At 41.6% G+C, this 13768-nt stretch overlaps 1 protein-coding gene across 2 annotated transcripts in view; it reads left to right on the forward strand.

Moving 5' to 3' along the window:
* The window catches only part of RNF10 (ring finger protein 10), a 34581-nt gene that overhangs the window by 16363 nt on the left and 4450 nt on the right, over positions 1–13768 (forward strand). For both annotated transcript variants that reach the window (XM_006890430.1, XM_006890431.1), the window contains 11 exons: positions 3660–3859; positions 4709–4799; positions 6383–6567; positions 6648–6784; positions 7427–7587; positions 8887–9012; positions 9262–9541; positions 9750–9883; positions 11029–11146; positions 11380–11481; positions 12456–12608. In XM_006890430.1, the coding sequence (XP_006890492.1) occupies positions 3660–3859; positions 4709–4799; positions 6383–6567; positions 6648–6784; positions 7427–7587; positions 8887–9012; positions 9262–9541; positions 9750–9883; positions 11029–11146; positions 11380–11481; positions 12456–12608 (1687 nt within the window). The remainder of the gene's footprint in view (positions 1–3659; positions 3860–4708; positions 4800–6382; positions 6568–6647; positions 6785–7426; positions 7588–8886; positions 9013–9261; positions 9542–9749; positions 9884–11028; positions 11147–11379; positions 11482–12455; positions 12609–13768) is intronic.

Consider the following 13768-nt stretch of genomic DNA (forward strand, 5'->3'; position numbering starts at 1 on the left):
TTATGGTCTCTTTAGGGTATATTCCCAATAGTGGAATTGCTGGGTCAAATGGTATCTCTGTTTGCAACTTTTTAAGGAAGTGCCACTTCGCTTTCCACAGTGGTTGCATAACCATGAGACTTTAAAATGTGAAGATGGATCTTGGGCCTTGAGCTATTTTGGTGGAATGAACAGAAAACCTGATTGTCATAGATTGAAAAACAGGTGGCAGTGTGGGAAGAAACAGCAACTACACACCATACATTTTAGTGGCTTTGTGCTGAATAGGATCAGAATTGAGGCCATCACTTGAGTGGAATGCAAGGAGAGGTCTAATGAGTAGAAGAATTACAGCATGTCCTTGCTAATAGTATTGATCAAATCAGAGGGAAAAGTTGATGTAAGACTGAGTGTTGTCATTGCATGCAAGAGGAATTGGAATCCAGTGCAGAAGTGGAGGCTTGGTTTGGAGATGATCAAGAACTGCAGAGTATTAGGAGGGAGACACAGGAGTTATCTTATGATTGTTTGCATTTTCTCAATGACATAAATAAAATGAACTGAGGAAGTTTGAAAGGCTAAGGAATGAAAAAAATTGAAATTAGCTGAGAAAGGGGAATAAATGGATTTAAAAAACATTGCTGTCAAGTTGGACTCAACTCCTAGTTGACTCTCCAGTAGGTGTTCAGAAGCTGTAAATTGCTAGCAAGATTGCCCATCTTTCTCCCTCAGCTGCTGGTGGATTCGAACTGTTAGAGAGGCACCATCTTTTGATTAGCAGTATGGCTTCCTAGGCCACCAGAGCTCCGTTAAAACAGGGCTTGAACAAGGGACTGCACCCAATGCAAGACTCATTCCCCTAAATCATCGAGCCAGCCATCTTATTATATGGGGTGAATGAGGAGGTTTGGAATGCTAAAGAATAAAAAGGAATGATACTATCTTGAAAAAGGGCAATAAATGGGGAAATTGCAGAATGAATGCTAGGTAGCTGAAGCATCCACTTTGGTGAGAGTGGTTGATAGGGTGTACTCTTTATGTTCCTGGGCTCTGTTACTGGTGTGGAATAGAGTTGGCATAATCGGGAGGATTTTGTTGAGTACAATGGAGAAGAAAAGAGGAACAATAGGCCATGGGATCTAAGCCAGATAAGGAAAGATGAGAGTCCAGGGGACTGAAAATGAGTTTTGAAGATCCTGGTGGGAGTGGAGGATTGCTGGACTTGGGAATAAAGGGAACAAACTGGAAGAAGTTGAAAAGTGAGATGCTCAGAATTAAACTGTTTAAGAGCGGTGCATTCTAGAGTGAAGACATGTAATCCCTGTGTGTAATTGAAAATGATCTAGTAGCCACTTTAAAAAAGAAATGAGTGGCATTAACTGTAATGTGTTTAATTCTATATTTAAAACACACTCTCTCGTATGTGATGCTGACCACATTTCAGGTGTGTGTTAGCTGCATCAGGCCAATGATTGCTGTATTAGAAGGCAGAGTTAAGGAGTGAGAGGCCAAGGTCATGGATGGATAGGAAGTATGGTTAAAGGGTTGCACTGGACTTGCTAAGTTAGTGAAGATTCACTCAGACTCACAATCATCCAGTTAGAACTGCGGGGCAGAGCTGATCCATGTGCAGGTTTTTGAGAGGCTGTAAATTGCAGTGGAGAAGATTGCCCATTTTTTTGCTGTGGATCCTTTAGCGAATTTAAGCTGCCAGGCAAGCACTGCTTTGGGCTAACAGCTCAGCTCTCTGGACTCTGCTACCAGAGCTCCCCAGATAAAGACAAGATTGGAACTGGGGAGGATTTTGCTGACCGAGCACAAGTTATTTTCTAAGTTTTAGGGGTGAAGGGTTGTCTGGTGGGGGGTTTACAGACACTTATGTAGAGGGGAGTCAAGGGGAACCTAGGATAGAACCTGGAGATCTCCAGCTTCTTGATATTCTATAAACAATATATGATCTAGTACAATTATCTTGACAGTCTATTAAGATCAAATGTAGGATGTGTAACAGTTTAGTTTGCCATGGTTTGCATTTATCTTTAAGGGATACACACTGTGACTGGAGTAATGGGGGGAGGTGTGTCAGACACAGACTGGCACAGAATAGAGCAGGATTTAGGGCCGTTGTACATAGGGTCACTGTGAGTTGCAGGCAACTCAGTGGCACGTAATAGCAACAACTGTGATTTTTTTTTTATGCATAAACTATCTCAAAGTATACAGCTGACTCTATAGTTAGGAGATATTTTTCCACCATGTTCCATTTTGATCATTAGATTATTTATCATGTACATGCAGGTGCTCTGACTTAACTGAAAATCTCCAAATTTGACTAAGCAACAAAATTTGTAAAAGTGCATTTCCTTTGCCCCAATAATTCTTCCTGTACCTTCAAAAGCAATGATTGTAGATGCCCAAATATGTGCACCAGGATATATTTAAAAGAGTGCTTACTACAGTATTATTTTATTAGAAGATAAAAATGGCCCCCTGTCATAAGATAGCATACCCAGGTAATAATATTGGTATATAGCTGCTGAACGTGACTGTAGACTAACATTAACGTGGTCAGTTGCCTATAATATTAAATGGGGGGGAAAGGTAAAAAAATGAACATGTTTCATACCACTTCAACTTGAAATGTTAAGAGGATTGAAATACTCAGGTCCTGAAATGATTTGTCTTCCATTTTTGTGTCCAATGGTGTTTCTTATATTTCTTGTCACTTGCCAGAGTGTTTCTGAATCCACTGGTTTATTTCTGGACGGAACTTGTCTGCATACGTGTTCTAATTCTATCAGTTTTCATTAACAATAACAGTGCATGTATGTCTTCAAGGACATCTCTGGTAGGATCCTTAAGCCAGCCTGTTGCAATTAGCAGTTGCCACAGACTGCCAGAAGCAAATCATTGAACAAGCAGCTAACTAAAGTGAAAAAGTCATCTAATAGGTGAATCTTTTGGTTTGTTGAAAAATTAATAGACAAATCTTTCCTCCATCTGTCTTTTAGTTTGTCATATTGTGGTAGTTCACATGTTGTTATGATGCTGCATACTTCTATCAGTTTCTGAACTATACCAGCAGAGTCACCCATGGTATATGGATTTCAGTAGAAATTCTGGAATAGGACAGAGTAAGAAAATCTGTTACTGAAAATTAATCAGTGAAGACTGTATGAATCCCAATGGAATATTATCTGGTAGGGTATTGGAAGATAAACTCCCCCTAGGTTGGAAGGTACTCTCAAAATCCACTGTGGTGATAACAGCGAACTTGAGCATACCATTGATCGTGAGGAAGTGCAGGACCTAGAACATTTCATTCAGTTGTCCGTCACTATGAGTCAGAAGTGACAGCAGCTGACAATAACAAGTAATTTTTCTGCTTCAGGATAGCTGGAAGAGTTCATGCAACCAGGGTTTGTTTCTTAATAGTTAAATTGCTGTTGAGCAGGGCAGACTAAACATAAGTAATTGTGCTGAAGGCTCTTTTCCCTCCTCTCTGCTCTCATCCAAGCCTTGGATAGGCTTTCACATTACCTACCCCTTCCAGGAGAACTGTGTAATTTAGGCCTGTATAGCTTCTATTTTAAGCTGTCTAAGGAGGAGTTATGTCAGTGTCTGTTGTAAATTGAAGTGTCATTCCATTCTAAGTACTGACTCAGTCTCATCTTTTCTAGGTAGCAGAGGCTCAGCGGGCAGAGTTTAGCCCTGCCCAATTATCTGGTCCCAAGAAGATCAACCTGAACCACTTGTTGAATTTTACTTTTGAGCCCCGAGGCCAGGCAGGCCACTTTGAAGGCAATGGACATGGCAGCTGGGGAAAAAGGAACAAGTGGGGACATAAGCCTTTTAACAAGGAACTCTTTTTACAGGCCAAGTGAGTATAGCTTCTCTTAGGAGCAAAGTGAGACTTTGCTGGGGCTTCTCTGGGCAGCTGTCATCTGTGAAGAGACTCTGTTAAATTGCTGTGGGAGTTGATCTCCTTTCTTCGGGAGGGTGGGGGACAAGTGGTGAAATCTTTGTGCATGTACGTTTTTGGTGTTTAAAAGACTATGGTGCTAAGTAAATGCCTTTGCCCCCATAATGAGATGGAAAACATTGCTTGAATTAGACCCAGATTTGCATCTTGTTTTCGCCTTTGACCTAACTGACCACTTCGAGATTCAGCTTCTCATCTATGACGATGAGGAAACGATTTGAGGGAAGATTCAGTGACAGTAAATTGAAGTGCATTGGCATACATGTGAGCAAATGATACATCTCTTTTGTTTCATTTTGTAGAATTATTGATAATGTATGATTTGATCTTGTATCTAGATTGAAGTAGTCATTTTATAAACGGACTCTTAAGTGATTGAACAAGAAGAGGTCTTCTGCCTTGAAAACCAGCTGGATTGCTAGAAATCAGTGTGGAAATCTGCTTCCCACTCCTTACTGGAGTCATGGTCTGGGTTAATTTTAGTTTCAGGGAGGCCTGCAAGGAACTTGGCTGGGATTAGAAGCAGAAGAAACCACATTCGTGGAGTTAGACCCCTTCCCACTAAACCTTTGGATTCTCTCCAGAGCCGGAATTCGGCTCTGAGGCTGAAGACCTAGTACAGTGCTTCTCTAGCCATGGCTGCCTATGACCTGCGTGTGGTTGCTCAGTGACACAATGAGGACTCTTCTGTTGAGGACTTGGTGCAGTCTCACAGCCTCCTTTTCCTATTATCTCCTCTATTTCCAGCTGCCAATTTGTGGTGTCTGAAAACCAAGACTACACAGCTCACTTTGCTGATCCTGATACCTTAGTCAACTGGGACTTTGTGGAACAAGTGGTGAGTAGCCCAAGTAGGCTTATGCGTTCTTAGTAGGAAAGAACTAAAGCAGTGGGCTTTAGTTCATTTAGTCCATTACAGCAGGTGTTGACTGCTCACCACGATGCCCTTTCTTCCTCTGTAACCTTGTGGTAGACACTGTCCCAGAGTTCAGTCCATGGTTTCCCCTGGGGTTCATTTTGTGACTAATAGGCATTGGCCCGAAGTACAGGGTTTTGGAAAGCTCCGATCGGAAGGTGTCTGTGCAGAATGTCCACTGTTCCTCTCTGCTGGGAAATGGTAACCAGTGGAGTCTGTGAGGGCTTACTGGTTACCCTCCTCAGCCAGGATGAGGTATTCTGTGGGGCACTCCTTCATTGGCAGCCATTTGAAATAATAATAAATGGGCCAACCTTGTAGAAGGTGAATAAGCACCATTGCTAAACTTGTCTCAAAGCTACTTCTTTTAATTGAAGTTAATGACTAAGTATCTATTTGCTAACAGTGTATCTGATGTTGAACTCCTGTAGTATGACAGGTGATTGGGAAACAGGCTTTGTTCTTCTTTAGCCCCAAAGCTTGGATCTTTATGACTCTGCTAATACAGAATAATCTAGGATTAATGTTTAAAGACCAACATTTGTGTGTGTGTGCTTGCTGAACTTTTGTTCCCTTAAAATTTAAGTTTCCTATGCATTGGTTATATATAAAATACAGAATTGCATGTACCTACTCTTTGTTTACCAACTATGGGTGGATTGCAAAAGCCACATTGACATGCAGAAAGGGAGGACAACCACAAAATAGAGGATGAATGATGTCCTATTTCAGCATCATATAACTAGCTGCCAGGCCCCTGAGAATCATGGCCCAGCCAAATTCACTCAAGTCTAGACTCTAACATCACAGCTACATTGCTCTTGCTTCACATCTCAGCATTCCCAACTGCCAGAAATACATCATTAATGTACACTTCAGTTCCATTTTTTACTGTTTTAAACATGAAATGTCAGGCAATGGTTTAATTGGTACATGAAAGTCTTTCCTGTTTCACGGAAGTACTGGTAAGTTAACTTCGAGACTTTTTTTTACACATTTATGTATATGTGCATATTAAATCTTGGTGTGTAAATAGGGTCATTTTAAAGATACTCCCCCTTCCACTTGCTATAAGACAAAAAGAATCAACCTTTGAGTTGATTTGCAGTTAGTGATCCCACAGGACAGAAAGTAACTATATTTCTAAGAAGCCTGTGATTTCCAAGGCTGTAAATCTTAATCAGAGCAAACTTTTCTCCTGTGGATCCATTAGTAGGTTCAAACCACTGCCCTACTGGTTTAACCTCTGGGACACTAGGCTCCTTTCCCTTGGTAAAGATCCCTCAAAATACTTACTAGGAAATTGTTGTACTGTATTAAAACAATGCTGTGATTTCCTTAGAGTATCTTTTTATGTGTAGTGGCATTATTGAGCAATATTATCAAAATATGTTGTTGAGTAGAAATATACAGGGAAAGGGAGGAATAGGGGGAAAGAGGTTTTTGGCTTTGATGATGCAGTCAGTTCTAAATACAGTGCAACTTGTGGCCATGTTTTGCTCCAGCGCATCTGTAGCCACGAAGTGCCATCTTGCCCGATATGCCTATATCCACCTACTGCAGCCAAGATCACCCGCTGTGGGCACATCTTCTGCTGGGCATGCATCCTGCACTACCTTTCGCTGAGTGAGAAGACCTGGAGTAAATGTCCCATCTGTTATAGTTCTGTGCATAAGAAGGATCTGAAGAGGTGAGAGAGAGGCATTGACTAGATTGTCAGGTATCAGTCTAATTCTTAGCCGGTCTTTGTCTTAAATGTCCACGCTCCAGTGTCGTTGCCACAGAGTCACGTCAGTATGTTGTTGGTGATACGATCACGATGCAGCTGATGAAGAGAGAGAAAGGTGTGTTGGTGGCCTTGCCCAAGTCCAAGTGGATGAATGTAGATCATCCCATTCACCTAGGAGGTAAGCACCATTAACTTTCCGGCTAACTCATCCTAGGTAAGCCCTCCAGGGTTTTTGAAGATCTCTTCCTAGTGATAGAAATTTAACCTTTGGACAAGTCAGTTCTTACATTTTTAGATTGACCTTTGGCTTCTGCTTTGTTAGGATGGAGTTTGCAGAGCATGGTATGACTTTTGGTTTCTAGATGGGCTCAGTTGAATACATGCCTCCGGTTTTCATTTGATGAGGTTTTGTTAGTGTCTGGCACTGTGCCCAGTCTTAGAGATTCCCTGTTGCTAAATGCACCCTTTTCAGTGGCTGCTCTAAAATTCTGTCTAATGAGCATATCATCATGTAATTAAGCATTACCATTCTTTTATTGTTGGGTTAACTGGCTGGTTTCAGATTTTGAGACCATAGGCAATACTATAATTAATGAACATTATTTGGCTAAGTTTTTTTACTGTATTTCTGATCTTCTTGGGGTGGACTGACTGTTTGCTAAAAATTTTAGTTAAGGTCAGTGTTAAATTATGTTTTAGGAAATCTGACTTGCTTTGTTTTCATCCTTAGAGAAAAAGCTGACATGCAGGTTTTTGGTTAGCCGCATGCTCTTGAGCTTTGAGTGTGGCAGGGTTTGAGTGTTGCTGGCTTTCTTCCTAGATGAGCAGCACAGCCAGTACTCCAAGCTGCTTCTGGCCTCTAAGGAGCAGGTGCTGCACCGGGTGGTTCTGGAGGAGAAAGTGGCTCTAGAGCAGCAACTGGCAGAGGAACAGCACTCTCCTGAGTCATGCTTCATCGAGGCTGCGATTCAAGAGCTCAAGGTGAGGTGATGCCCAGGAACTCAGAGCTGCTCAGCCTCCCCAGTGCGCCATGGTGCGAGCACATGGGTGGGCGTAAGTTACTTCACCTCACATTTAAGATAATGGCAGGGAATATAGGAGAGAGTGGCTAGTGTACTCTAGACTTAGTTTGGTGGGAGAGGAGGATTGACTGGCGATCAGTAAGGAAAGTAACAAGTCAGAATTAGTACTTTCATAACTGAATGCAGCACTAGAGTTTCTTAGCTTAACTGTATTAAGTAAGATGGGTTTTTTGTTTTCTAGGAAACCACTTGGATTTCTTTAGAGATTTTTTTTTATTTGAGAAAGATTATGGAGAAAATACTAGACTATTATAGCGAGCCCAGCACTTTCTGGTTCTAACAGTAACTGCTGAGGATCTTGGAACAGTAAGAAAATAAGCTGAATATAGAATTCTCTGAATGTGGAATTCCTTAGGTCCTGGATTTTCGACACTAGGGATTCTTAGATTTTAACAGTATTTGAGTCACAATTTACACACTCTGACCTGAGAGAGGAATTCTGTAGGTGTGAGCTAAGGATACGCAGTAATTTACCTTGTAACAGGTTCCAGAACATTCTGATGCTGCTTTCTGATTTTGTTGGTTTAATCTCGATTAGAACCACTAATCTTGATTAAAGCAACAAAAGTCTTTAATGTGTGATTAAAATGTGGCAGGCCCTCTGTTAAGCACTGTACTTAAATTGATTTAAGTTTTATATTCCATTATGATGTATGTATATCCCATTTATGGATTAGGAAATGAATCAGCCGGTGGTTTATGGGGTGAAGCTGATGTCTGCATTCCTCTCTCTCTGATACCTAAATCCTCCTTGGGCAGGGCCCTGCGTATTTCATTTTAACCTTCCTGCTACTCGGCAGAGGTATTTGTTAGGATAAAAGTTATACAGGAATAGATTTGCCCATTTTGTGGTGGGAGTTGGCCAGACCCTTGCTTCCTACTCTGAGATGCTTTCTGAGCATAGTTTATAAAATATAAATTAAATGTTCTTGGACATCAGGAAGCTTTTTTGTAGTATTGTCATTGTCAAAGATGCTGACAGAATATAATCCTTTCTGGACACCAGAAGCTTTTATCAGGAGTCAAACTGGCATTATGCTGACTGTTGCCCTCAAAGAGTGAAGATTTTCAGGACTAAAACTGTTGCTTTTGAGTCTTGTTACCTTTGAATTTTTACTCTTGTTGAGAGTGGCCTTTTTAAGCCTCTGCCCCTCTTTCTGGAAACCTAGTTTTTTGATCTTCTCTCTGGTGACCTTAGGCTCGGGAGGAGGCTCTGTCTGGGCTGGCTGAAGGCAGAGGAGAAGTCAGTGGTGTCGTGGCTGCCCTGGAACAAGTGGTGCTGATGACTCCCTTGGTGAAAGAGCCCTCTTTCCAACCAAGGAAGGTTAGTGTGCCCCTGATAAAGTCTAAACATTGCCTTTTCTCAGATGACCTTTAGTGGTTGGCCCTGTTGAGAAACTTGAATTTTGTTTAGTATTTTTTTGTCTAGTTCTTCTCCCAGGGAATGTAAAGTCAGTGACTGAGACAGTTAAGATAAACATCCTTAAAGCTTGGTTCCTGTGCCTGCCTTTGTCACATTGCTTCCTGAATGCAGGACATGGAATTTCTGTTGACCTACAGTTTGTTCCGACAGGGCGTGCTAGAGTACCTGTCTGCTCTTGATGAAGAAACCATGGAGATTTGTCCTCTGGACTCGTCTCGTCCTCTTGCCCTCCCTCTGGTGGAGGTAGAGGAAGAGGAAGCAGCATCTGAACTGGAGCCTGAGAGGCTTCCCGAGGCCTCTGATGATGCAGAGTTAGCAGCTGACAATCTTGGAGAAGGGACCATTTGTACTGAGTCCAGCCAGCAGGAAGCCGTCGCCAAGCCAGGCATTGCACATCTAAGCAGTGCTCCTTGTTACTACTTTTATCAAGGTGAGGGTTCCCAGGTAGGTGGGCTGGGTTACCATGGAGATGCCTTAGAGAGATGATGTGACTCAACAAGTGATAGCTCCTGTAGAAGCTGGGGACTGAAAAAGTTGTGCGTCTTAGAATAAAGTGGGAAAGGCAGGCCTGGTCTTGAGGAGGGGCCGGTCCTAAATGGTAGCTGAGACTAGTGTGTCACAGAACCATTTTTCTTCAGCGGAGGATGGGCAGCATATGTTTCTGCACCCTGTGAATGTGCGCTGTCTTGTGAGGGAGTACGGCAGCCTGGAGCAGAGCCCTGAGAAGATCTCGGCAACCGTGGTGGAAATCGCTGGCTACTCCGTGTCTGAGGTAATGCCTGCCTTCAGGAGCAAGGGTGGACACAGCACTCGACTAAACCTGGGAGGCCAAGCCAGCCTTACTACACAGATCTGCAGGCTTTATTTTTAACGTCCATTTTATTTTTAAGTGTATTTTTTTTCTAAAACTAGATGATGTTTATGACTTTTTTAAAAAAAAAACAACTTTTTTTTATTAATTTTAATGAACATTCACAGAGATTTTGGATTTCCATTCATTCATTCATTGTTGTACTTTCCTCCCTGCCCTCCCCTCCCCCCAGTTTACTCCTCTCTCTGACATGTAAAATTCTTTTATATACAGTCTGCCCACACGCGCACCCCCTCCCCTCCAAGTACACTCCACTATGTTATGACTTTTTTAAAGAGATAAATGATGTTTCTGTACCATGCCGGGGGACTCCCCTGGGGTATGTTGAGTCAGTTACTACCTACTTCTCATGTTCATATGTTGTAATTTGGGAATATAAATGGCTCATCGTTTCATTCAAGATTCAGTGCGTTTCTGTTTCCTTGCTTGGGAGAAATGGGATGGGCGGGTGAACTGCCGGTCTCTATCATTAGGAAACTTTAAGCTAAGTGATACAGGCTTGACCCAGCAAGTACTAGGGTGTTGCCTGGAATTGACATACATAAATTTTAGCCTTGGGAATTGTCCCTGTACAGATCACAAATTTGTTAATAAGTTTCAAAATTAGAAGTTCTTTGAGTAGTATACATTCTCCATCAAAACATGCAGAGAAAAACTTAAAATTGATGGGCGGGCTTTTTACTGTTTTAAGCCAATTGGGTAAAAATGTTGACTGTATCTTTCTTTCTGTTTATCATTAATACCGTAGTCTTGTGTATTTTGGTAATACTTATGCTTATATTTCTTGTTCTACTCAAGCCCCCCAAACCAGAAACAGTTTGCTCATTTGTTACCATGCTCAGTTCATGAGTTTGCAGCACAAACCAAAAATCTGCTTTCCATGACTTGTTATGTCCTCTTGTAGTTTGTTGAACAATTTCTGTCTTTTCAAAATGGTAATGGAGTGAGTTGCACCGTTTGAGCCCCGTACTGTTGGATATCTGGGATGGAAACCACTGCTCTCAGAGTCAAGGCCTCATTGTCGTGTTGGTTCCTGTTCACACTAGGATGTTCGGCAGCGTCATAGATACCTCTCTCACTTGCCGCTCACCTGTGAGTTCAGCATTTGTGAACTGGCCCTACAGCCTCCCCTGGTCTCTAAGGAAACTTTAGAGATGTTCTCAGGTAAGTGGGAATGCCCTTCTTTTGAGAGTTCGGGGTGCTTGTGGCTAGAAACCAATAGAAGAGGAAACTTAGATGCCATGTCTTTAGTTTGAGAACTTCCTGACACATTTCCAGCCTTCCAGCCATCCATCCAGCCGAGTTCACTGGTTGTGGGCTCAGCTATGCATTGATTGGAAGTAGTTAATGCTCAGATTGTCTTGGATCTGTCTCCTCACCACTTGACCAACCCACAGATGACATCGAGAAGAGAAAGCGTCAGCGCCAGAAGAAGGCTCGGGAGGAACGCCGCCGGGAACGCAGGATTGAAATGGAGGAGAACAAGAAACAGGGCAGGTGTAAGTTCACAGACATCCACCTTCCGCTAGCACGGGATCACTGTCCAGGACCAGGAGCCAAACTGCTTGGACTCACATCTCAGCTTTCCACTTAGCTTGGCTCCCACATATTAATCATGAGAGTTCTTTCCTGGATTTGTTGTTTGAATTAAATAAATTCGTACAGATCAGGTGCATAGCATATAATTAAGAGTTAAGATTAAATCCAACCTTGATGTGGAGTGTAAATTAATGATAGAAACCTTGACAAAGAATTTTTTGCAGGGAGTTAGATTTAAGAGCTATTTTGTATCAGTTAGCATAAAATCTTCATCTGGTGCTCACATGAACGCTTCAGTGAACCTAGGGAATACATGAGACATGAGGGCTTGGTTAGCCATCAGAAAATAGGCATGTTGCTTGTATATTTAATCTTTGGCCAGGGAGATGAGTTAATTCTTGTAACTCCATATGATAAAGATAATGCCCCCCCCTCCACTTTTTTTAGACTTGTGGTTTAGGTTAAACTGTATGGGACAAGTTAATTTTCCTTTCAGTAATGTGTACACATTTTGTTTTAAGACATTGGTTGCAGTGTAATTCTTATTTAAAACCATTATGAAATTGTACTTCTCAGACTGGAGGAAATACATCCCCTGTGACTTAGTACTCTGAAGCTGTTTGGCAATGTCCTGATTGAGAAAGCTGATTTGTCAGGAACAAGATTCTGTTTTGTTTTTACCTTTTTTATTATGGAACTTTTTAAACCCAAGCAGAGGGAACAGTACAGTTAATCCTCATTTTTATTACTCAGTTTCAATTATGAATACTCGTAACAAGGTTTTTCTGTTTAAACAGAGACCTTATAGTATCACATTTATGCTTCTATTTGCATCTTCAGGCCCATGGGCGTGAACATATTAACTGTCCTCAGTTGTCTGAAAAGGGCCTGAGGAGATTGGTAAATGGACCCCTGCCCTGTGTTTCTTTTGCAGATCCAGAGGTCCACATTCCCCTAGAGAATCTACAGCAGTTTCCTGCCTTTAATTCCTATACTGGTTCCTCTGAATCTGCTCTGGGTCCTACCAGCGCTGAGGGTCATGGGTCCGTCTCCCCTTCTTTCAGCAGAAGTCCTGGGGCCCAGGCAGGTAAGTGATAAGAGCTGCGATTTGAAAAATGAAGTTACGCCTCAGACTAGCAAAGTGTTAGTATGAATTTCCAACCCTGGGCCTGTTGCTGTCTTTAAATGAATAACTTTTCATTTGGGTAGATGTTCTATTTTTGAGGTCCATCACAATCTTGCCAGTTGATTCATCTCTGCCACTGGCTGCTTTATTGCTCTGCTGGCTTCCAAAATTTAAGGATGATTAAACCTATATCGTAAGGTAGATTTTTTCCTTGTGGCACGGGAGTTTTATTTCTAGTTTTTCTACCTTTGACATAATTCTCCATATGCTTGAGCATCTTTGTATATTTCCAGTTACACTATCATTTATCATAAACAAAAAATGGAAATAGCCTACAAAACCTGCTAGTAGGTAAATGGTTAGATTAAAATATGTGTGTGTATGTATACACATGTATTATGAAATACATCATACCCATTAGAAAATGAAATAGCTCTTGTAACGCTATCTGATAAAGTAATAATGCCCGATTTAAATACTTAAAAGATGAAGTTATACAATAAGACACAAAACGGTGAGCTCTGGTGACCTAGTGGCAAGAAGCTGCACTGCAGTCTCAGAGGTGTGCAGTTTGAATCCACCAGATGCACTGCTAGAGGAGGAGGGACATCTCTGTACCAGTCAGATCTGATTTTACGGTACACACACACGTGCAAAACCACCACCAAAAAAACCCCCTAATATCATTTGTGGTATTTTAAAATATAAGACACAAAACAAAGCACTTTTAAATGGGTCCAAAAAAATTAAATGGGTCCATGCTTCTAAAGTGTACAAGATACTGGGAGAGGCATATTTCGAATTGGTAACCAGGTTCCATTTGGAAGTGCATGGAGGTCAGGATTCAAAGGGGTTTTGAGTCTCCTGTGTACTGGTTTTAAAGAGCAGGATTGTGTTAATGTATTAAGAAATTAAACACTTGAAGAATTATTGACTATTGTAGAATACTTGGTCTTTATTGACCTAGGAGTTATTTTTGGATACTTAAAATTTTTAAAAAATTACTATTTTTGTGTCTGTACCATCGGATCTGACTGGTGCAGAAGGAGATAGCCCCTCCTTCTCTAGCAGAGCATCTGGTGCATTTGAACTGGATACTTAAGATTTTTGACTGGCTTTTT

This window comes from Elephantulus edwardii, unplaced genomic scaffold, assembly GCF_000299155.1.
Source record: "Elephantulus edwardii isolate Elephantulus edwardi_28Jun2011 unplaced genomic scaffold, EleEdw1.0 scaffold00089, whole genome shotgun sequence".
Lineage (NCBI taxonomy): Eukaryota > Metazoa > Chordata > Mammalia > Macroscelidea > Macroscelididae > Elephantulus > Elephantulus edwardii.